Consider the following 22351-nt stretch of genomic DNA (forward strand, 5'->3'; position numbering starts at 1 on the left):
ATTAGGATCGTTAACTAGAACAGAAAGATTTTTATGAATGTGAAATGCCTCTAGAAAATCCAGTTCTCCAATGGAAGATGTTTTTTGAATAATTTTGGCAGCAGAAAAATTGAAAGTGTGATTTTCGGACCAACAATGTTGAGCAACAGAAGACTTCCGTGTTTCCTTTTTTCTAACATATGCCTCATGTTCTTTGACGCGAAATTTTAAGGCTCTCTTAGTTTGACCAATGTAAATTAAACCACACTGGCAAGGAATCCTATAAATACCCCAGGAATTCATATCCGGAATGGGGTCCTTGAGTATAGAAGTTGGAATTTTATTGATGGGAGAGTAAACAACCCGAAAGTTAAATTTCTGCAAAATATGTGCAACTTTATAGCTAATTGATGGAAAGAAGGGAATGACAACAGAATTTTTATAATCTCCTAAAATAAGAGTGTGGCTTTTAGTGTGTTGAGATGACAATTTTTTAACTGCTTGATTAATAATGTAGGGTGAAAAGCCCCTGTCAATAGCTATTGCTTTTAAATAATTTAGTTCTTCATCAAGGGCTAGTTTGGAGGAGCAAACTTGAAGAGCACGGAAAACATAGGAATAAAATGAAGCTAACTTTTGTTTAGTCGGATGACATGATTTAAAGTGTGGTGGAAGGCAAACCGATGAAGGTTTACGGTAAACTGTAGTACTGAAGTTGGATGTGTTACGTGTGACCAGAATATCGAGAAACGGAAGAGAATTGCAAGTCTCAAGTTAAAAGTGATTCATTTCAGTGAGGGATTTTTCTGCTGTATTGTGTGTACTTTATTATTTAAGTTAATTTAATTATGTTTATGCTCAGTTAATTTAGTTTGATTTTCTGCATTGTTTATCATGCCTTCATCCGTTAATCGTTTCACTAAATTACGCCTGAAACGGCAAAAATTCCTGAATCATCTTGACTTTTTACTTAAATGTAAATGTAAAAAATTGATCCCCAATTTTATTCAAATCAAATCTAATCAAAAACCTTCGAGTCGCGTTTCAAGAATTCTGTTAAATTGCAAGCTTGCCTTACTTCGGTCCGTGATAAGGGATACACGTCAACAATTGTCCAAAATTGAACATGAACTCTATAAGCTTCATCTGGAACTCGCTAAATCCTATCCAAAATTCACTGCCCTTGAACAAAAGTCTTGGTCTAGAACGGAGAATGCAGTTATCCGTCATAAAAACACCCTTGCAGTTAAATTCGAAAAACTTCTTTTACAGTCTTCCAGTTCTAGTAGCTCAAAAAATCTTCCCATTGTAAACATGAAGCCAGTAGTTAATATTTCTAATGTTAGTCTTTCAGAAGAACAAGAGAGAATTCTAAAATATAATTTTAACTTCTCACAAACCTGTAAACCCTCGATTCCAAAGATTTTGGCTCCTATCGAAAAAGCTTTCAAGTTCAGTAAAGTTTCAGATTCACAGAAAGAAATGATTAGGCATCTTATCGCTCATAATGTGAAATTCAATAATAAACCTTTGAAACCAAATCTAACAGCGAGAGAAAGAGCTACAATGCGCGAAATTCATTCTAACCCGGATATTATCATTTCAAAGGCCGACAAAGGTGGCCAGATAGTCGTCATGGATAAGAACACTTACATCGATGGTGTCACTAAACTCTTAAACGAAGGACCATATAATCCGATCCCTAAAGATCCTTCACCTTCGGACTTATCCAAAATAAAAACTGCGATCAAATCTTCGCAAATCATTTCAAGCAACTTAAAACATTCGCTTATCCCATCTGTTGCGAATTGTGCCAGATTATATGCTCTTCCCAAAATTCATAAAAGTGGTATTCCTTTCCGCCCTATTGTATCAAATTTAGGTACTGCCTCGTATCCATTAGCTAAATATTTAGTTTCTAGATTTTCCACTCTATTAGACAATAACATTTACACCATAAAAAATTCAATAGAGTTTGTAAAAAAGGTTAAAAACATTTCTCCTAGTAATTTACTCATGGTTTCTTTTGATGTAAAATCATTATTCACCAATGTCCCAGTGGAGGGTGCATTAAGATGTCTAGAAACCAGACTTCGCGAATTTCATTTCTCTTGCATCGAAATTGATGAGCTAATTTCTCTCACTCAACTCTGTTTGAAACAAACACATTTTGTTTTCCAAAATAAATATTACAAGCAAACTGAGGGATTAGCCATGGGAAGCCCCCTCAGTCCCATCCTGGCTGATATCTACATGCATTATTATGAATCAAAATTGTTTGAAACTTTAAACTTCCCGGCATGGTTCCGCTACGTAGACGATACTTTTACCCTGTTTGAAGGTAATAAAGATGATTTAAATAAAGTTCTTTCAACAATGAATTCTGTTGATCCTGCTATTCAGTTCACTTTTGAACTTGAGACTTGCAATTATCTTCCGTTTCTCGAAATTCTGGTCACACGTAACACATCCAACTTCAGTACTACAGTTTACCGTAAACCTTCATCGGTTTGCCTTCCACCACACTTTAAATCATGTCATCCGACTAAACAAAAGTTAGCTTCATTTTATTCCTATGTTTTCCGTGCTCTTCAAGTTTGCTCCTCCAAACTAGCCCTTGATGAAGAACTAAATTATTTAAAAGCAATAGCTATTGACAGGGGCTTTTCACCCAACATTATTAATCAAGCAGTTAAAAAATTGTCATCTCAACACACTAAAAGCCACACTCTTATTTTAGGAGATTATAAAAATTCTGTTGTCATTACCTTCTTTCCATCAATTAGCTATAAAGTTGCACATATTTTGCAGAAATTTAACTTTCGGGTTGTTTATTCTCCCATCAATAAAATTCCAACTTCTATACTCAAGGACCCCATTCCGGATATGAATTCCTGGGGTATTTATAGGATTCCTTGCCAGTGTGGTTTAATTTACATTGGTCAAACTAAGAGAGCCTTAAAATTTCGCGTCAAAGAACATGAGGCATATGTTAGAAAAAAGGAAACACGGAAGTCTTCTGTTGCTCAACATTGTTGGTCCGAAAATCACACTTTCAATTTTTCTGCTGCCAAAATTATTCAAAAAACATCTTCCATTGGAGAACTGGATTTTCTAGAGGCATTTCACATTCATAAAAATCTTTCTGTTCTAGTTAACGATCCTAATTCCAATCCAAATTTGCCTTCGGCTTTTAGAGAAATTATGTTTTAGTTCTGGTTTCGCCAACAGATGGCGCCACTTGCTTATTCTTGTCCAGGCTTTCTTATCTTATACTTAAAATATAATTTTAACTTCTCACAAACCTGTAAACCCTCGATTCCAAAGATTTTGGCTCCTATCGAAAAAGCTTTCAAGTTCAGTAAAGTTTCAGATTCACAGAAAGAAATGATTAGGCATCTTATCGCTCATAATGTGAAATTCAATAATAAACCTTTGAAACCAAATCTAACAGCGAGAGAAAGAGCTACAATGCGCGAAATTCATTCTAACCCGGATATTATCATTTCAAAGGCCGACAAAGGTGGCCAGATAGTCGTCATGGATAAGAACACTTACATCGATGGTGTCACTAAACTCTTAAACGAAGGACCATATAATCCGATCCCTAAAGATCCTTCACCTTCGGACTTATCCAAAATAAAAACTGCGATCAAATCTTCGCAAATCATTTCAAGCAACTTAAAACATTCGCTTATCCCATCTGTTGCGAATTGTGCCAGATTATATGCTCTTCCCAAAATTCATAAAAGTGGTATTCCTTTCCGCCCTATTGTATCAAATTTAGGTACTGCCTCGTATCCATTAGCTAAATATTTAGTTTCTAGATTTTCCACTCTATTAGACAATAACATTTACACCATAAAAAATTCAATAGAGTTTGTAAAAAAGGTTAAAAACATTTCTCCTAGTAATTTACTCATGGTTTCTTTTGATGTAAAATCATTATTCACCAATGTCCCAGTGGAGGGTGCATTTATTATTTCCTATCTTGTTCATTTGCGGTTTTGCAGCTGAAGATGATGGTTCAGTAAAACCATCGAAACTAGTCCTGCGAAAATTTTGTGAATATAACGCTGATTTTTGTTGTTTGACTTCTGAATTAGTATTTATTCGGCGTATTATTGTGTCTTAACATAGTTTTTGTTAATCAAAATTTGATGAGTGAAATTTCAATAGTCAGAATGAAAAATTAGTTAAAATTCAATAACAAAGAAACAGTTAAAAAAAAGGTCATCTCAAAGAATTAGGGCTAATCCATTGACAATCCAAACATGAGCAAATATCTAACAATTGATATAAACAAAATAACGTAGAATTAATTAAAAGAAGAAACAGTAATTTAAACAAAGATGAAATTAGCATTATAGTTTTAAGATTTTCATCAAAATTAATATCTGTCTGTAATGGAAGATTTCAGCTAAAAAACATTCTTAATAAAGTTAGGGGGGAAGCATGAAAGGAGTATCTTTAGTGCAGGTAGTAATCATCACCCAAATCTAATTTTTTTGCCAATGTATTGGCAGTTTTTCAAAGCCTTTGGTCAGGAAACTTGGTGGCCGCAAGTCCAAAAACAGATCAACCTCATTTTGGATGTCCTGTGCAGAATGAAGATAGCACCAGCAGTGTTTAGCTGCAAGTGTGAAAAAAGAAGTCCAAAGGAGCGATGTCAGGGCTATATGGTGTGTATGGAAAGAGATCCCAATCGAGTACATGCAAAATCCAACTGGTGAATGCAGACACATGTGTTTTGCCTTATCTTGATGAAACATTACCTTTTTGCGCTGGAAGGAACTCAGTTTGACATTTTTCTTTGATAGCAGTGTCAGCACAGGCTAGCATCTTGCTGTACACCTTACTGTCGAGGGCTTGACCATTTTCCAGATACTCTTTATGGATAATACCATGGCAATCCCATCAGATGCAAAACAGGATTTTTTTTTTAGTCAAATTGCGTTTTGGGACGCTGCCGACTGGCTTACCAGGCACAGACCAACCTCTTTTTGGCTTATGTTTTTGAAGTAAATCTACTTTTCATCGTAAGTGACAATCCTGTCCAGAATTTTCTCCTTGCATGGTTATTGGAGTAGATTAGTGCAGGCCCAAACACATCTTAAGTCAGCTCATGTGACACCCAGTGACTGATCTTGTAAAGTTTATGCAGTGCATTAGTGCCATGTCCATAATGACTAATGGACATGGCACTAATGTCTAACTCCTTAGTAATATCTCAAGTGGTTGCAAACGGAACTTCTTCCACAAGTTCTCGCAGGCAGCCCTCATCAACATCAGTAGGGAGCCAGAGTGCTGTGCTTCTTAAATGTCATAGTCCTTGTTTTTGAACTTTCGGTACCAAACCTTCACAGTGACGTATGATACAACATTAGTGCTTAAAGCTGTACACATGATTTAATGACATTCTGTAGCTGACTTTTTGCAACTGAAGTAAATGTCAGTTCTTATCTGATAGCGTGATAGTTCTGTATCAGACACCTTGTACTTAATGATAATGATATTTTTTTTACAAATTTCATAACACAATGTTCAAGTTCAAGACAAGTCTCTTTCTTTCAAATGCCAAAAATCAGTTGACAAAATAGGATTAAACATGCCAGTGCAAACTGTTTGCACAAACAGTATTTGCTGTGGTGGAAGACTTTTGTTAAAACCGATACATGTAATAAAATAATATTGCAGTCCATAACAAAATTCACAGACATTGGATTTGTAATGGCAGATATCATATGAGCTCACAAGCCTATAACATCATAAAAAAAAAGTCACAGGGCCTATGACATCATATGCTACTTTTCAACTCTTGCGTTGCTATTTTAAGTCAAAAATTTCTGGCAACACAGACTTGAATTGCAAACTAAAACACTACTTTACCTTTGCTTCTTGTAAAAATATCAAACAGCATCTAAAATAAAATTATTCACAATTGCAAGTTAAATTGTATCCAAACACCTGGCTCCTTAAATTTTGCAACTAAATTATTTGCTAAGAAATCTTCAAATAAAGAACTCGCAAGTTCATAGGTTATCCTCTTATGTTGACTTCAGCACAGAGGCATTTACATTAAGATCATGGGCTGATACCAATTTGTTTTCTCCTTACTCTGTTTAATACTCTCCTCATATATATATTCTGGAAATAATATAAAAGCAATAGGATTAAAATAAACCTGACATCTTATCAAACCTGATCAAAAGTGCACTAACTAAAGAGAATATTTTTGTACCTGATAAATAGGTACAGAATTTTTCTAAAATGTATGAAAATATTAAAGTTGAAGTTGAAGGAATATTTTATGGGGTGACTCTCATAAGTATAGTCAGCCTAAAAACAGAGCACTTGCAATGTATACAGATTCATTCTTAGTGAACAAAATTCACCAAACCGTTCATAAATCCTTTCATTTATAACAACCCAATGCATGGTATAAGTTTCTCCTTTTATTCCTTTCTTGTTTTTGCATTAGTTTTGTATGAACTTCTCTCTCATTTAAGTTTAAATTTTAAAACTGTCAACATTAATTGTTATAATTTTGCTTAGTAAAAATGTTGAAGTTTAACTGTTGCATAATATTTAATTTCAAAAATATTTTGTTTTAGAAATGTGGATAGTCATGAAATCAAACTTTTGATTTGGGACACTGCAGGTCAAGAGAGATTTCGTTCAATGGTAAAAAGCTGTAGTTTACTATATTGTATTTATAAAGCTTTTATAATACATAATAAGGTTATTTCTTCTATATCTGGCAGTAAGTTAATCAGCAGGTTCTAAAAAAATTTCTAAAATTTCAAAGACAAGCCCCCTCCCCCCAAAATGCTAATAAATCGGAGAGTATAAAATTAGGCAGATTTCAGTATTCATTTACTGTTACTTTTTAGAAAACTAAGTTTTCAGGAAACATGAGTTTCCTTTTCTTCAAGGAACAAAAGCATTTTTCTCATAAATAAGAAATAACCCTTGTGTGCTTTTTCATTATCTATTAAACAAACAAATATGAATAAGCTATTTATAGGCTACATTCTCTTATAAATTCTGTGAAAAAATGTCTGGTTGAAGGGAAAAAACATCTCAATTCATTAGGCTATATTCTATAATTTTGGGGAAAACATCCAGACAACATTAAAATGTTACTTGGCATTTTTAAAATTTTACCAAATAGAGGCAAACTGGGTGGGATACCATCATCAAACCAAAGCAGTTCTGACCTTCATTATTGCTAATGAATGGTGCAAGACTATCTTTCATGTAATGAGTCTAAGATGGAAAAGACAGTTTCTTAATTAAGTTGACATTAAAATAGTGCATGTAAATATCAGTATATAAATACTATAGAAATTTTCAGAATACTCTTAACTTTTTAAAGGAAAGATATTCCATGCCAAAATCTGTACCAGCAGGTCAAATTTTGCCTTATTTTATGTTTGACATTAGTATATGTTTCTTCCATATAATTTTAAGAAATTTTTCATAATTTGTTATACACATATATATGTATAGGCTTACTGTGTTATTTTTTGCTCAAACTCGAACAATTTTGATAAAATATTCACAACAGAAAACAAAACTTATTAAAGATAAGTACTTATGAGTGAAAAGACTGAATAAAGTTGTTAGTATTTATCATTAATGTGAACTTACTTTATAAATTGAATTACTCTTTTTTTTAATGGCATTGAAAAATTCATTACGGTTTATTTCACCCTGAAGAGCTATTAGTGTCGAAATGGCATTTTGCATTGGTTTACTATAAATGGTGTATCACTTTTTAAATTGTTAGCCACTAAATATTATTGCCCTGTATTATATTTAAAGAAATTAAATAATGAAGAATCTACATGAATGTATGTATGTTTCTCACATTGTTAAAAAACAACAGTACCTAGAGGCATAAAATTTTGAATGGCATAATCCTTCACCTAAACATGTTTTTGTAACACTTTTAACGAATTTTTGATTAAAAAACTTAATGATTTCAAAGCAATCAATGTCAATACTGGGGATATATGTCCAGCATGCGAGACTGTGTATCGGAAATTCTAAAGATATGCTCTTTTTATATATCTTGTGATATTGCTGTTGAATTGAATTTTATATGGTTTAAATATGAAGAGCATGATATTTAATAAATAAAAATAACACATAAAACCTTTTAAAAAATGTCTTTTTGCTTTAATTTTTTTTTAAAGAATATTCTCCCAACAGTTGCCAGTTCACCTAGTATACTGAAAATGTATTCTGTTATTTGAACAGCAGTGATATGTCCCCTTCCCTGGTTGGGCTGATTGGGCAATCGATTGACTGAAAGCTGCTATCATGAATAGCGACATGTAACATAAAAAGTTGCTTCTCTAGCTAATATTAAAAGTTTTGTCATTTAAATTAGTATCTTTAAAGTATGGTAATACATTTGAGAAAGCTTCAACAGCTGTTATTAAGCTTGCCTTATGTTTTGCATACTTCAAGTAATTTGCAATGTCCAAATGCCCTTGAGCTACTGAAAAGCAGAGTTAATATTTAACTTTGTCAGTTTGATCACAAACATTTTTTTTTTCGAAAATGGATTATAATTTTTTATTAATCAGTAAACATGCAGTTTCTTTTTGGTAAAAATCAAGACAGGAGAGAAACATGTCAGAATGAAACATAAAATTAGCCAGAGCCGGATTTATTCTTGTTAAGGCCCTAACCTATTTGAGATATGGGGCTCTTTATAAGTCTGTTATGCTATATTTTATTACTATATTTATACTATAATTTAATTTTTTGGTAGGCCCCCTAAGAAAGTGGAGACCCTAAGCTAAAGCTTGTGTAGCTTACACCTAAATCCTGCACTGAAATTAGCAGAGCAGCAACCTTGTGATTGTAATCCAAATTAAAATAAAAATTTAAGAGGTTATTGCTAATTTAAGTTATGATTTTTTATTTACGTATTTTTTATCTTACACACACCCATGTGAAAGATATAAAATATGAAAACAAACTTTTCGCTTTAATTTGGCCGCAGTCTCTTGTAATTCTTCATTTTAATTTGGCTACTTCATCCTCTTGTCCTAAAACTACTAAGTCCATAATATCTGAATGTAAAGTGCATCATCTCAAAATTAATCTGCAGAAGCACTTCCACAGAGAACCTAGTAAATGTAAATACTGCCAAAAATCGTGATAATAGTTCAAATGCTAACACAAGATATTCACTTTTTCAAAGATAGCAACTGTTTCTCTTACTTTCTTTTTCGTTCCTTACACTGTTGTTCGTAATTAAGCATCACACTCATTGTTCGCATTTGCATGTGTGATTTATTCGTGTTTGCATATGTGACTTATTTACTACTATTTTGTCTGATTTCCACACTATTTTTTCTGAATTTTTATTTTTATTCTTAGGCAGGCAGGCATGGCATCGCACTGTTAACAATTCCACAAACATTGTTAATCCAACAAATGGTGCATATATCCAGTCCACAGACTCAAACTGGCAGGCTTTGAAAATGAAATTACCCCTCCAACCCCCCCCCCCAAAAAAAAAGAAAGAGGGAAAAATCTGAAAGGTCTCGGATTTTAAATAACGTCCAAAGAAGCGCTTTTTTAATGTTTTCGCGTTATGCCTTCATGTGTAACATTTAGCATTGCAGAAGTCTTATCTCCAAACAGATTAAAGAAATTTTTGACTCTCCAATGCTTTTTCTGACTTTTTACTTACTTTCGCGCTTTGCCTTGCTGCTGCTAACACATACCATTCATCTCTCTACCTCGTCCATTGTCTAAATTTGTGATAAGCTAGACAAAATTGTGGGGTGCATATCACACCCATAAAACCCCGTATGAAAAAAATTTGGTGGCCCAGAATTGGTCATTCAGAAATAAATTGGCCATGTCTGCTAATTTTTCTTTTCTGTTATGCATATGTAAAACCATCAGTTCTTGCAAATTAATATAATGAGTCGTCATTTGAAACAAAGAATCATCAAGATTTCTCAGATTATGTTACATATATGTATGTATGTGTGTGGTTTTCAGCATCATTTTGAATTTTCTTTATTTTTTAATGTTTTTATTGTAATGATACCTGAGATAATAAAAATAATTTTATGTGAACTTCTAAAATACTTACAAATTGCTGTCGAGTTTTAATTAATTCATGTTATAGCCTAAGAATATTAATGACATCATACTCTTTCCCTAATTTTTAGTTCAGAAATTTGTAATAATTTGACAAATTTTATAAATACGAGGTCTGTTCAAAGAGTTCCTGAATTTTTTTAATAGCATACCAATATGATTTTTTGGTGCTGTACCATATGTTGCTCTACATACCAGTGACTTCCATAAGATTAATCTTCTAGATTGCTTCTTTTTAAAAATATGTAGTTTATGACAGAAGTAGTAAGTTTTGTTAAAAAAGAATTAGAAGAAGATATGAATGGTTTACATTTAACATTGAAAGATGCGATAAAAATGATGTAAATTTTATAAATATATAAGAAATGAATTGCTATATCTCATCAATTCATACCTAAGAAATAAATTGATGAGATATAAATGGCTTAAATTTTACATTGAATGCTGAAATATTTAAAGACTTCTAATTTTCATAAAAATATTTTGCTTGTTTTTTAATTATTGTTGTGCTTATTTCATCATTGTTTTTGTAGGCTCCAATGTATTATCGCAGAGCAAATGCAGCAATTTTGATGTATGATATCACTTGCTATGATAGTTATGAATCAATGAAATCTTGGGTCATTGGTAAATATTTAAAGTACATTTTTAGTTACTACATTTTTAGTTTCTACATTTTTAGTTAAAATGTAGAAATTTGCTGTTTGAAATTGTTGTTTTGAGTGTAAGATTTTCTTTGTATATATGTAGAATTAAGTTGCATTATATCTATGGAAAGTAGATAGTGCTATGACTTCTCTACAAGAGTTGAAATAGCTGTGTATTTATAAAATGTTTAATAAGCCAATAAAAGCTGAATAAGTATTCAATAATTAAAAATATTCTGAAACAGTGTTTGCTACTTTTAATTCAGCGTGGTGGTAGGATGCCATCTTAGTAATATGTCTGTGAAATTTTATATTTTATGTTTAGGTTTCATTTGTACTTTTTCATTATGCACCTGCCATACTTTTTTGGCACCTGGGAAAGAGAAACCCAATGGTAGGGCCATTTGGACTAAACAAAAATTAATATGAGAAAAAGACACATGAAAGCAATTAATATCTTTTTTATAGAGAAATATGTGTTAAAAATATTTTAATCTTATGTAACAATTACTTTTTACATTTTTCAAGCATTTGTTTACAGCAGTTTATTTTAAGAACTTAAGAAATGATCTAGTTTTAAGTTCCTTAAATTATATTGTCATTACATCCTGATTAGTGATATGAGCTTCTTGTACTAAATTTGATTTTTCCATATTGTTTGCCAGAAAATAACAATTTTGTTTAAAACTTGCCATTTGGATATGACAAGAAAGTGTAATATTTGTCATAAAGATAAAAATTCTGTTATTTTTTTATTAACAGTACAGCAGTCATCACCAGATGTAAATGTTAGCATAAAATTCACCCGAAATAGTCATGACAAGCCTAACAATATATTAGAGATGCAGGACTTTGTTAGAAAATATAATCGTACGTGAATATTATTCAACTTGGAATTGCCGCCAGAGCGGACAACACACAACGGCCTATGAGGAACATTACTGACCAGCCATCGTACATGAATATATAAAAAAAGTATTCAGAGTTTTGTGAAGTGAATAATTTGATAGAACTAATTTTGGTTTTGAATTTTTTTCTTCTCTTTGCATGGCTGTTGGGTGCAGGTACTGTTTCCATGCTGCATTAAGAACATAATAAAACTAAAATATGATTTCATTTTGTAGTTATTTAAATAATTTTTTACAATGAATAATTTCATTTTTCTGAAAGATTTGAATGATTCTTCATCATTTTTCAAATACAGATCACAAAATCCATTTCGGTTCCTTCATTAAAATCTCGCAAAAAAAAAGTGTGGGTAAAAACATATGAATTACTGTAATTGGCGTAATTTTCTATTGTTGTTCTTGCAGGTATTTTGAATGTGGCCTCGTTAATAGAATTGTGTCAGAATTCCATCTCCTTCAATCTTGCTCATTTAAAACAGCACAGGGTTAATCCTGAGTTACTGGTACAAGTTAGTGACTAATGGCAATATAGATAGTTATAAAAGTGGTAAGCAATAAAATGTGACAGCATCTTTCAGTATTGAATGAGATCACTACTTACCAAAAATTGCCAATCTGCATTTCATTGTTAATTAATAGGGTTATATGTGTTTCTGGCATTACTAAATTTTTGGTCTCCTGCTATACTTTTTCTATGTGAAGTTTCTTCGAAATATCTGGCAGTGCTTCTGGTTTATTTACCTAAGAATACCAATTACCAATGAACTTTCAGAATAAGTGATTAGATATGCATAAGTTTTTTAGATATCTTTGATTATTTTGGTTGGTCTCTAAGCTGTACGAAATAGTTATTGGGAATGATCATCCCATTAAAAGTTTCTCCTTACTACGAGGCGTATTCGGAAACTAATTATCGTTTTGAAAAAAAAAAAAAAAAATAGTAAAACAATTTTTTTGAATCCAATTTTATTTTTACATGAAAATACGTGTCTTAAACTATTTTTCAACATAGTTTCCCCCAATGATCAAACACTTGTCATAGCGGGTGACCAGTTTTTATATACCATCGTGAAAGAAACTTCCCGCCAGTTTCGATAAACATAACTCCACAGCATTTTTTGTGTCATCATCAGATCCAAAGTGCTTGCCACCAAGCTCGCGCTTCATGTGCACGAACAAGTGATAGTCGGACGGCGCCAAGTCCGGGCTGTAAGGCGGGTGATCGAACTGCTCCCAATGAAACTGTTGAATTAACGATTGAGTGACACCAGCAGTATGGGGCCAAGCATTGTCATGGAGCAACACAATTCCTTTACTGAGCATTCCTCTTCGTTTGTTTTGAATGGCACGCCTTAGTTTTGTTAAAGTCTCACAATATCGTGCTGCATTAATGGTTTCACCTCTGGGAAGAAAATTCAGTAGGCAAAACGCTTTTCCTATCCCAGAAGACAGTGCACATGATTTTTTGTGATGACATTGTCACTTTGAACTTTTGTTTTTTTTTTTTGGAGAATGAGTGTGTCTCCACTCCATCAATTGTTTCGATTCTGGTGTGAAATGACACACCCAAGTTTCATCACCTGTCACAATTTGGTTTAAAAAGTTTTCTCCCTCATCACTGTACCACGTGAGAAATGTCAGGGCACTACCAAGTCGCTTTGTTTTTTGAACATCAGTGAGCATTTTTGGAACCCATCGGGAACACAGTTTGCGATAATTCAAGCAGTCAGACACAGTTTCGAACAAAATAGTACATGAAATTTGTGGAAATTCCTCTGAAAGAGTTGTCATTGTGAAGCGTCTGTTCTCCTGAATTGCTTCATCAACTTTCCTTACCAAATCATCGGTGACAACAGAAGGCCGACCACTCCAAGCCTCGGCGTGGACATTTGTTCGACCTGCATTAAACATTCTTACCCACTTTCTCACCATTCCATAACTTATCGCATATTCACCGTAAACTTCTGTCACTTGACGATAAATTTTGGCCGGTTTAACATTCCTTGCATTCAAAAATTTAATCACAGCATGAATCTCACAGTCAGCGGGAGAACTAATTGTCTTAAACATTTTGAATGCGCACAGCAAACTGAAAACATAACATAGAGCAACCAAAATGGTGACAATTGAAAGTCAGTGAACAAGAAAGAGTAGTGCGCATGAGCAGGACGCCTACCACAGCGCTGCGACGGTGCTAGAATGAAACGGTACTTAGTTTCCGAATACGCTATGTAGTACGACATTTTGATTTTCCTGTTTCATGTTAACTTGACTGGTGAGTAACTGTATAGAATATAACTGGTCTGACATTATTATGCTATTACTATCTGTTTGTCAAAGGTTTCACTGTGTTGTTTCACTTGCATACTTTGATGATTAAAAAAAAAGTATCTAAATAAATAAATAAATCTTCAAGAAATAAAAATAAATTATTCCTTACTAATGTATGACTACCTGTTGAGTTCATCAATGAGAGTTATTGAAGACAATGAATTACAGCTGCCTGTCCAATCACATTTTATGTTATATGTTGCAGAAGATCAATGAAAGTAGAAAAAATAATTAGCAAGTGGCTTATGTTCTGACATAGAAATTATCAAAGTACCATATCCTTTACTGGTACTTTTCCGTTTACTTTTTCGCCGGTACAAATTTCACCAAGCAGATTTTGTTGGCAATAACATACAGTATACACATAAAAAATGTTAACGAATGTTAGTTCTACGAATTTTTTATTTTGAAGACATAAATATTTTAATATGGTTTAAAGTTTTGTAAAATGCCAATAAATAAAGACAATAAATTTGTAAAAAGACATTAATTTAAGAATTTACTATGCTTTCATGATTCAACATCCTGATTCGCCGGTTCATATCACGTGACCCGAAGTTATCTCATCTCACGTAAACTATGCTACAAAAATCTAATTCTCTCAGTAACTATCCACATTAATTTCAAGTTAAATTTTAATTTGAAATGCAAGAATTATTTCAATTCGTATGAATAGCTTACTCAGAAATTATGTAAAACCGTAGTGCGTTACTTCACTAGTGCATTCTCATTAGAATTGATGAATTTAACCCTTGATTTTACCTTTTCTATATTTTCGCTTTCGAGTAAGTGGTGTGATTGCATTCTAATTGACTTGATTACCGCGAATCGTCCTAGGGCGTAAAATTTAACTATCTTGTAAAAATTCTATGTAATTGTATGTCAGTATTGAAAGAAATAATCAATCTCATAAGAAATAGTTGCGACTTGTTTTGAAAATGAGGCGTAAAAGGTTACCAGCGAAGATATTCTGTTTGGCATCAGTTGTACCATTATTTGCGACTTTCGTTTGCGGCGGCAAAACGGAAAAGTACCCCTTTACTATATAATTTGGTTCCATTTTTCAAAGTAACTCAAACCTCCTGATGAAGGCACACCTTTTTAACACATCAAGTCAGTGTGACAGACTTTATTAAAACCACTTCAAAGCACAAAAATATCTTTGATTTGCCCCCCCCTTGCAAAAAAATGTCTTTTACACTTCTAATATTCCATTTTATGACAGTGATCATCCTTCTTTTATGTGTATAATCAATTTACCAAAACCAGGTTATGCATTCTTAACAGGAAATGGTTGGATAATGTAAATAATTAGTAAGTATTGAATCACTAATACTGTGTTAAATGTTGCTAGGTAAAGTGTATGAAGAATTAAGAAAATTGGGGGTAAAACATTCTTGATTATTCAAGATAACTGAAATAACATCCATAACTGCATCCTTGTTACTAATACTATTCATGCTGGCGCTGAATGTACTTGTTTTCTTTAATTCCATAGCTACAAAATCTGCAAAAACATTTGCATTTTACAACTTTGCACAAGTAATCAAAGCATGCAATAACAGAACTGAAAAGTACAAATATGAAGTGAAAGCTGTTAATAACAGATGATGAATGTAAAAAAGAATAAATGAACAGGAAAGTTCAGGAAGACTGCTGTTTAGTTTTATAGCTTATGAATGTTCTCCTTATTATCTTAATATGTTACAAAACAAGTGGTATCTGTTTGGAAGTATTTCAGAAATTATCACAGGCAATATGTTCAGCTTAAATAAATATGGAAATGCTATGAAATCACAAACATCCATATAAGGTAGAATAGCCATATAAATTGCATGGAATCATTCATAAGAAATTGCCCTACTTTACTGATACTTAAAAGACCAAGTACCAAGGATTATTTTTTATGGAGTGTCTATAATTAAGAATCATCTACCTCCCCATCGTAAAAATAACAATTGCAAGCAGAATTAGAAAATAATACATGACATACTTTAACCCTTTAACGGTTTGACCCGGATTTTCTCGTTCTTTTATGCAAGCTCCTTAACAGTTTCTCCCGTAATATTGTCATTTTAAATATCTCCTTGAAAACGGATTGACCCATCTTTTTGTTAGACTTAAAAGAAACGTCAAAAACGGATAGCCCGTATTTTTGTCTCACTTTCACCCCCAAGTGCCTAAGGGGACAAGCGTCCCTCTGACCCTGATGACAATAGTTAATGAATGACACTCAATAGTGCGGGAAGTTTTACGATCAAGAACTCTTCTTGATGTTTTATGATAACGGTGACCTTACACTGGTTCTAAAGTAATAAGAAATTTGTTACCACTTAGAAAGTTAATGGAAGAGGAAATAAGAATTTCTCTTTTAGACGACGTTTAAGAAATAAAAAAAAAATAAATAAAAAAGGAGATTTTTAGAGAATAAGCTTTTATTTATTACTCAAATGATTAATAAATTAAAAAAAGAAAAGTAATTTAGCTATTGTTTTGCTATCGGAAGGGATTCAGGAATGTATGTATGCATGTCATGTGCATGTGTCTGTGTATCTATACATGTGTAAACACATGTATACGTTCATATGTATATCATACATTTTTTAATCCGATCCCGATAACAAAAGAGTACCATAATTTATTATATAGATTAATAGAAATAAGAGATTAAATAATATTCTTTACAAAATTCATTTACAAATTTATATCATGAATAATAAAAAAAGTCGCGCCCTATATATATTTTTGACATTGGAAATCGACTGTTTGATTTCATTATTTAAGTGTCTGCACTTTTATAATCCTTGATATAAATTGCATATAAATCGAATATTGTAAAGAAGTTTAATTAATCTCTTGTTCCCATTAAAATATGCCATAAATAATTTTTTGCCTTTGGCTTATTAAGAATTTTATAAGTTTTGAATAAAAGCTTATGTTATAAAACTTTTTTAATTTTTATCTTCTCAATCTTAATAACTTATTGAAAAATCATTTTTCAAAAATGAATAACATTTTTTTTTTACTTCCAATAAATGCCTCAAATAATCGAAAACATTTTCTGATTTTTCACTCAGAAATCAGATGTTAAAAATATCATAAAAATTTCAATTAAAAGAATACTTTAAGTCAGTGCAAATGTTAAAGTTTTGATATTTGTAGTTTGTCTTGCAAATGAAAATATGTGCAAAAATCCTGTCAACATTAAATTTAAAAAAAATTAATGGAATTTTATAAAATTTGTTTTACCATATTGTATTATCATCCGCAGTCAATATGTAAAATTTGAACTCGATAGCTTATCAGGAAGTAGTATAAAAATCTTCTGTTCATAGCCCCAAATCCACCTTCTGTTCATAAAGACGACCAAATACCATGAGTGAAGTAAATATGTGCTATTTCTTTGCAGAAATATTATGCTGTTTGAAAGAGGTCATCAGAAGAAATTTCGCATATTTTTAATTATTTATATAACTACTTATACTTCATGCATTTTGCAGCAATTATTTCATTTAAAACTTTTTTTTTTTTTTGCCTCTCCCACACTTAATGATCTTATCACTATTTTGATGAATCTCGAAGGCTCTGAAAAACCAAACTTTGAGTACATTCTCATAAATTTAACTGATAAATACTATAAAAATACAACTGTTCTTGTATGAGTAGAATTTATCGCCCGATGGAAAGGTTGTGCTAGATTGCTTTAGTAATCGGTAGAGTTTTATACTGATTTTAGGTTCTTTTTTCTTAATTTTCAGTTGTTGTTGCCCTACCATCAACCTCTCGAGAGGACTTTCGGTTCGCTGAATATTTAGAGTGCCCCGGTGCTGCACTGAAACTATAAATTTACAAACATTCATCCTTCTCCAGGATTCAAGCCGGACCCTTCGATACGGCAGTCAGCGAAGCTAACCACTATACCATCTGGGTTGCAATTTTCAGTTGCTCATGAGTCCATTAAAAGCTCTGCTGCTTAAAATGTCAATTGCTTAAAAATATTTGCAGTCTAAAGCAAAATTGATATTTACATGTTATCTTAATATTTCTTTACAAAGATAGAATGATAGCTGTTAATATAGACGGGTTTAATGTATTTGGATTATGGCGAAGCACGCAATTGTTTATCTGCCAAGAGGAAGGAAACTTTCTAAGAGGATCTGACTTATATTTTCGTTCCACTTGTAAAAAAAGCCAAGAAAACTTCCATGCAACCAGCTCGTTGGCCAGGAATTGAACCCGTGTCGAGCTAGCTGTGGTTAGCGATTTTAGATGCTCTGCCAGTGGGGATCCAGAGTCTTATTTAAAATCTTGTTTTGAAATCTTCTACCCTAATTTAGTGTGATAGTTGTCGTAGTATGAGGGTTAGCATTATTTAAATATAAGAAAGCATACGAGAGCTATAAGCCTTCGTGGAGCCCTTTCGGTGGGAAACGCTTACACATGTGGAAAAACAAACACGCATAAGTACCGTCTCTGAGAAACAGAACTGATTATTTTCTTTTAATATGAAATCTAAAACAAATAAGATAGAAAACAGTGCTTTTCGGGAGAGCTGTATTCAGTATATGAAATTTATTCAAAATAAGCTGTAAGCTTTAAGTACAGTTTTTGTACAAGCAAATAGTAGTTTGCCTATGCTAACTGCCCAAGTGGATTGGCTGCCTCACTGTCGGTGGGAAAAAAGAAAGAACTTTAGCTTTCGTATGTAACTAACATGCTGACCAGCAGCTCACTCTGTATCATTCTCTATTAATTCATTAAATGAAGATTGGATCATCAGATAAATTTTGCTTCTTCCAGTGCCAGTTACAAATCGTACAGCTGTTCAAAAACATTTGAACTATATTAACGTTGCATACTGCTAAAATGTAATTGTTCATTAAAGTCCTTGATCTGTTCTAAAAATAGTAGCGCAGAAGTTTCAGAAATGAAGTACAATTTAAAGCTACTTAACATTTCTATGCATATAAAAAAGTAAAACTGTTTAAAATGCATATCATTTAATGCTTCCTGTTTTATTTGGAATAATATTTCAAAAATAAAACTCGTGTTGGTTACGACCCAAGCAATAATTAACGGGATAAAGAGCTGTAGTTTGATAATACTAGGATCATGCATTCAGTTTTCATCGTTTTAATAAAATCCATTATGATACTTATGCTAGTAATTATAAATTGCATTTACGTATACAGAAGTATGATTAATACACTAATATCACAGAATATATGCTTTTTATGCTCTGACAAGTTTTGTCAAGATACCAATTTTTAGTTCATATACAAGTCGTGAATTCCCTAGCCAGATTCCATTTTTATATAAATAGATGCATAAAGGACAAAAAGGAACAGTTAATTATAATTTTTATTCTTTTACAAAATTTAATTCTTTTAGATATAATTTTTAATGGTAAACGATATTCTGCTAAGTTATAATATAAAAATTATTACTACTAATAATTTATATCCTAATATTTAAATCCTAATTTATTAATATTGATATCCTAATTTATATCACTCGAAACAGAATTGGAAAACTCATTCAAATCATATTTAATCAAAACATTTTACACAGTTTTTGGAGAAAGGAATTTTGGGGTTTGTTTGATTTTTAATGGTGAATTCAAAAATTAAAACATTTTTACCATGTTTCCTCATTCATATAAAATTAGCAAAATAATTTACTAAATAATTCTTAGATGTAATAGTATTCTTGTTTATCTTTTGTTATATGACTAAAAATAAATAAAAAGGCGGCTGGTATTCAATATTTTTTTATTTAATTATTTAATTACAAATACTTGGCTATTGGTACTTAAGACACAGTCTTTCCATATTATCACTTTTCTATTAGACCTTGACATTATGTTAAGGACCTAATAGAATTCGGAAAATCCTATGATTGCATAAAACTGCGGGAGGTGCTAATAATGACAAATTTTAAATGAAGGTAGAAATTTATTTAAATAGACTACAATAGAATAGAAATTTATTTAAATTGACTATAATTATTCTTATATTATGTCATTTCAATACTATAATTTCAGTTGTTCGCTTAAATACTGCAATTTAGTCATATAATTTGTAAGTGGAAGTCCCACGATTTTAAATTTATGCATAAACGAGCAAATACATTTTGAAAGTTAATATATATATATTTTTTTTACAATTCATTTAACTGAAACCGTACGAATCAAAAGGGATTTTTGTGCGTGTCTGCTTTATGCATTTAATGTATAAAATGCGGAAAAGTGAGAAAATCCATCCAACACAGAGAAATAATTCTTTCTAGTCTGTGGTAAGATTGTATCAAATTCATTTAAACTCGAAATGCTATCTCTCAAATCAACGAAGGAATACATTTTTGGTTTTAAATTCCACATTAGTAGCAACTGTATAATAGCTAAACTTACCAAAATATTTGTAGAAAACCACCAAAATTCTAGAAATTGCTATAAAATCCTGAAAAACATTAGGAAGATTATTGCTTGCCAATTCCATGCTGAAAAGATCAAGCGTTTACAAGGATGAGCTCGACTGTTAACGAACAACTTGTGTAAAAAATTCAATGTTAAAATATAAATACATATGCCAAATTTTCCAAAAATTCCTCATAAATATTGTACTCTCATCGTAAATATATATGGACTTATAATGTGATGAAAACTGAGTCGGTAAAAGAATGGATTAAAATTTAATTTCCCAAAATAAATTGGCCTACTAAAACTAAATAAAATAGATAAGTAAATAGTAAAAAAAATATCTAACAAAATAAATAATGATCTTTCTTAAAATACTGCCCAATAAAACATGTCGAATAATTGAAACTTTACAAGCTTGGAAGCTGAAATTCTAAAAAGATTTTGGAAAATTCGGACATCACATATTAAAAGAAACAAGTCTACAAGCTACAAGTACAAAGAAAGAGGAGAGACGAAACTAAACGCAACAAGTACTTCTTCCCATTCAATAGCAGGGAGGAAATTTTATGGCTTATCCATCACACTAAGAGGAAGCAAACATACTGCCCTAGGCTGGGCCATCTTAGAGAGATTTCAGAAAACAAAGGTGATTTTTTTTGGAGGGGTTTGTTGACTGACAACACGGCCATTTTCAAAGCATTTCGTTCCGAGGGGCGGGCTCGTTAATGGGTTAAGGAAAACTTTAGGAGGAAGTCTCAGTATGACTTAATGAAGTTTAAGGAGAAAAAGTAAACTTTTAACACGTTGAGTGCGGTGCTGAATTTGCTGTCCTTTCCATTCAGCCGGCAGCGAGCTAAGCCGTACTTTTGTTTAGAATGTTTCAATACATTTCATTAAAACTAAATTTGATCACATTTCATTGACACTGTATTTATTTTTTAACTTTAATACTGTCAGTTCCTTCTAACTTTAATACTGTCGGACCGACGCCAGCCAAATGAAAATTCCAGTGTCGGTCCCAAAGGACCGACGCCGGCCACAGGAAAAGTTCACTGCTGGTCCCCAGGGACCGGCACCACGCTCAATGTGTTAGGCACAATAAAAGTCTGGAAAAATTAATAGTGATTAGTGAACTTTGGGGCCTGATGATCATGAGTCTAAAGCACTTAAGATCATGAGTATGACTTAAGATGATCATGAGTCAAGTCTCTTAAGCTAGGGAGAGTACAAATTTTTTTTGGCATTTTAAAACTGTTTTATAACATAAATACGAAAATTGAATTGGAAAGAATTTACAATGAATAGGCTTCTAGAACATATGATAAAACAAAATCATTAAGATAATGATAATGATGTAATTAGAAATAAATATTGTTGCGTGCGTACAGGTTCGTTATGAAATGAATGCACAAGTCCAATGAAAAATGAACAAAAATTTATTATTGATTAAATGTCCTCAAATAATCGTGCAGTATCACAATATATCACAGTAGTTGTCTTCTAACTACTCAAACGTTCAAAAGAACTTAATTCAAAACAGCTAAAGAAAGCTAATCTGCGAATTCGCTACAGTCAACAAGAGCAGTTTTGTAAACAACAAAAAACTAAGTAAGTACCACAAACTGAGAGGTTTTCCTCCTTTTATAAGATTTTTAAATCGCGTGCGAGAATTTTCTGGTACTTTCTCGAAATCAAAAAAACATATTTATTTATTTAATGTTAAATGCATGTGCTCTTGTATTTTTAATTTTCCGTCTTAGCTTTCTTCTTCTTTCTAATATTCGTCACGCGCTGAACTGCGCAGGAAATAAAACCATTTAATTTATAATTGAACTAACTTTAGCTTTTTAAATACCAAATTCGTAACACTGCCCCCTTCCCAAGGACTGCACGTCTCGGGCAGTACAATCCCTGGACAGGAAGCTAAACTTACA

The 22351-nt window shown here is 32.1% G+C and overlaps 1 protein-coding gene across 2 annotated transcripts in view; it reads left to right on the plus strand.

Moving 5' to 3' along the window:
• LOC118190770 (ras-related protein Rab-31-like) overlaps window positions 1-22351 on the plus strand; it is a 38257-nt gene that overhangs the window by 4184 nt on the left and 11722 nt on the right. For both annotated transcript variants that reach the window (XM_035361539.2, XM_035361540.2), the window contains exons 4-5: window positions 6594-6663; window positions 10647-10740. In XM_035361539.2, coding sequence (XP_035217430.1) covers window positions 6594-6663; window positions 10647-10740 — 164 coding nt within the window. The remainder of the gene's footprint in view (window positions 1-6593; window positions 6664-10646; window positions 10741-22351) is intronic.

The sequence above is a fragment of the Stegodyphus dumicola genome, chromosome 4 (assembly GCF_044657685.1).
Source record: "Stegodyphus dumicola isolate Sdum_Otavi_A_Nest chromosome 4, ASM4465768v1".
NCBI classification, from domain to species: Eukaryota; Metazoa; Arthropoda; class Arachnida; order Araneae; family Eresidae; genus Stegodyphus; species Stegodyphus dumicola.